Source organism: Desarmillaria tabescens, assembly GCF_030435595.1.
Source record: "Desarmillaria tabescens strain CCBAS 213 chromosome Unknown EV420scaffold_154, whole genome shotgun sequence".
NCBI classification, from domain to species: domain Eukaryota; kingdom Fungi; phylum Basidiomycota; class Agaricomycetes; order Agaricales; family Physalacriaceae; genus Desarmillaria; species Desarmillaria tabescens.
Window position 1 is genome coordinate 64,386 of NW_026848453.1, and position 3,410 is coordinate 67,795.

At 45.7% G+C, this 3,410-nt stretch overlaps 1 protein-coding gene across 1 annotated transcript; it reads right to left on the reverse strand.

The window, feature by feature from the left end:
- Nucleotides 1-403: 403 nt before the first annotated feature.
- On the reverse strand, nucleotides 404-2,677 carry EV420DRAFT_1488108 (uncharacterized protein; the record flags this gene model as incomplete). The annotated part of the gene is made up of 9 exons (XM_060470591.1): nucleotides 404-462; nucleotides 599-688; nucleotides 744-882; nucleotides 1,197-1,220; nucleotides 1,441-1,922; nucleotides 1,970-2,163; nucleotides 2,239-2,363; nucleotides 2,384-2,559; nucleotides 2,593-2,677. 9 exons carry the CDS (start codon nucleotides 2,675-2,677, stop codon nucleotides 404-406), a joined length of 1,374 nt encoding a protein of 457 aa, XP_060321942.1.
- Nucleotides 2,678-3,410: the final 733 nt, after the last annotated feature.

Here is a 3,410-nt window from a genome sequence, read left to right on the forward strand (position 1 = left end):
CATTCCTGTATTTCTCTGTAGTTGCTTCTCTCGGAAGCATCATGTCTGCCTTTTTACTGCAAAGGAAGAACCAAGAAGTCTTGCGAGTATCATACGTGGAGGCGGTTCATCCAATTTGTTATCCACTTTTGCCCATTGACAAACTTATCTTAGTGTCAACTCATGAACGGGTTCTGAGATGCCTCCGGTAGGTTCGACAATATGGCTATAGCATATAGCTTGCCTTTTGCTTGTTTATATTGGGGGTGTGTCATCTACATTTGAATACTGATTGACCTAACTTGACTGCCTGTAGGACTGTATTCTTTATAGGAGCGTTTCTGATTTTTGGACTTTACCCTGGCCCACAGGTCAATAGGGTCCTGTTCAGTTTTGCTTGGGGAATTTTGGGGCTGTTGTTGTTCTACTTCCGCTGGTGGACCTCACGCAAAAGCCGCACAAGATCTGCAGAATTGGTTTGACCTAGATAAAATTAGTCTGATAGGGGGGAATTACACGAAAATGGATATGTTCGCAAGAGTGCAGCAGGCATAAATAATGGACACATTACCAGACGTATCATCACAATATGACCATAGCTGAAAAATAGCACACCCACATCCGTTTGCCTTCACTTGTAAAGGATTTCCGACATGAGAGTCTGTCAAGGTCCACGGTGTAAGATCTCCAGAATCCGCATCGACGATTGCTGTAACAGAAAGCATTAGAAACTAAATTGGTCTACAGGTGCCCCAAAGACATACTACGTGTAATATTGGGAGGGTCTGGCAGTGCTCGCGTGTAAAAGATCAGATAGAAGTCCTTGGACCACTGTCTGCTTATTCTGTAAAACCATAGGTTGGGCGCCGACAAGTTGTTGAGGGATGCTTTAGATGAGGAAGCCTGTTTGTTGCGAGCAGTGAGGTTCGACAGATAGATGCCAGTTTTCCTGTGTTCAGCTCAATGCCATGACTGCCTATGACACCCATAACAGCAGACAATGTGGGTAGCGATTGTCTAGTGTTTCTTCTCGAAGACGCATTAGGAGAGTCAAAGTCGGCGACGGAGATGAGACGGTGACAATGATGTCATACTACAGCCGAATGCGGATTAAAGGCTCTTTTAAATGCCGACCATGAAAGTGTAAGTTGAACTTTTACTATTGCCACTGAGTGATCTCTAATGTCGCAATGTGACGCAAATTTTTCTCCACTCACAGGAGGAAAGCTTAGCAAGACCCCCTACCAAATGCTTCAGAGGTTGGCAGCAGGCTCAACATGGAAAACACAAGATATTTATTAATGATTCAATATGTAGCAATCTTTAGGCACGAAGACATATTTTTTTCAACCAGGACCACCCATTTGTCCTCACAGAGCGAACTTTATGTCACTCACCACATGCACATCTTGGTTGACAAATTGATCAGAGGAAGAATTTGAGGCCAGAATATCAACTTACCAACTTCCGCTGACTGTTCCTGTACCAAAAAGTTCTCCTTGTAAGTAGCAAGCTTTCCCTCCGACGCTCGTCAATCTTGAAGAAGTTTGGGTCGATGTTCAAGAAAATTGGCAAGCATTCCCTGACGGTCAGTTCAAACATGGAGGCTGTCAAGCCAAATGCCCTCCTGCCCTCTAGGATGAGTGAATGAGCAAATTGAACAGCAGATGTTCTGGCAAAGTCAGCAATGTCCAACTGCCTGACCGCAGACAACGGGTGCAAATTGACGAAGGTATGTTCGTCGAGGAGAAGTAAACAGTGATGGTCCCTTAGCCGCTGGATGATGGAAAGATAGGCCCTGATTGCCTTACGGGTGACTGTGACCTCCTCATTGCGCTTGAAAGGGCCAGAATTGAAGGCAGGGAGAAATAAACAAAAGTTTCCCAATGCAATAAAATTCAGCATGCCACGATTATTTAGCCCCGGGAAGTGGGAGTCTTTGCCTGTGAAATGTTAGGCCAAAAAGGAGAGTCACCATATTTTTACTTACATTCGGGCCCTTCGTCACCAACCAGAACACCAAAGTAAATCATCATCCGAAGGAGAATGTGCTGTAGTTCAAAGAGTGGAAGACCTCCCATGTCTCCAAACATACAGGTATGAACCCAGCCCCAGACAGTTCTTGATAATGTGACCGTGGAGTAGAAATGGTGACCTTTTATGATGGAGTTCTCCAGGTAACCACTGTGTGATGAGTGTTGGGACGCATGTAGCTGCATCTGTGTCAGCACATTTCAAGAGAGATAAGGCATGACATACAACACAGAACCTGGTTCAAGCAGGACAATCTCTGCAGTCCAGAATTCGGCGTCCGGAATAAATCCAGGTTCCCATTCACCCTGGACCGGGGCTCTCGATGTCGGAAAACATACCACATCTGGCACCTGCAAAGGACTTCGATGACAGTAGTGACGCCAAGACTGTCTGTCCCAACCTCGGTGGTAGCCCCTTTCCTTGCCACAAACCAGAAGCTCGTTGCCAAGGCCGGATATTCCCTTTTGTAAATTTCATCGGCCGGATCGGACGTATTGTCGAAGGCACGGATGTGGCTCGACAAGATACTAATGAAGTTAAAGTGCACTAGAAAAACCTTAGGAAAAAATGCCAGCTTACGAATGTAAAGGGTGGTTGATGGGAGAATCATGACCAGGCAGAGAGAGAAAGTTGAAAATGCGACCCCCTTCTTCAATCCCTCCATCATAGAGACATCTTGATGGTCATACTGTTCTCACATGAGCGTCGATGCCCTACAGTCCACATTAGGATACATTTTTCCATGAAAAAGAAAACCCGCACCTTCCAAGACGTGAACTTGGTCAATATCACCAATTTCTGATAGAGACCTCAAAGACCAATCCAGTGGATAGGCCCGAGTATCATATAGGTGAAAGTTAGCATTCTTGAAAGCCATCATTGTCTGAGAAGGATTTTCGAATGCCTCGTTGAATTTCATCGACAGGATGACTGGATCCAGCCAGGTTGGGATCCTGTAGCAAGCTTCGAAAAGTGCAAGCTTTCCTTGCTCTTCAGGCTAGATTTTAATCAGGCAATGAGACAAGAAAGTGGTTGGTTAACCTACATTGGACACAAGCGGAAAGTATTCAAAGGTGACGCAGGAAATTTGTTCGAGGAACCCAAACCTCCGGTAAGAGGATTCTGGTCGGAGAAAAGGAGAAATGTGGATCAAATTTCGCTTTCTTCAACACATTGTGTATAGAGGAAGAGGTCTCAGACCGAGACCGCTTCCTTTCTGGGAGACGGCGGAAATCGCCTTGTTGACCGGACACTAGGAGGTTTGGGTCTATTGAAGGCAGACTTTGCTAGCCCCCACGAATGTCTGGTACATGAATGCTTGTTAACCAGTTGACATCGATGATTGGGAGCTGGTAGACAGGGCAACTTATTCGCTGCCATTCCGGTCGGAATGTGCA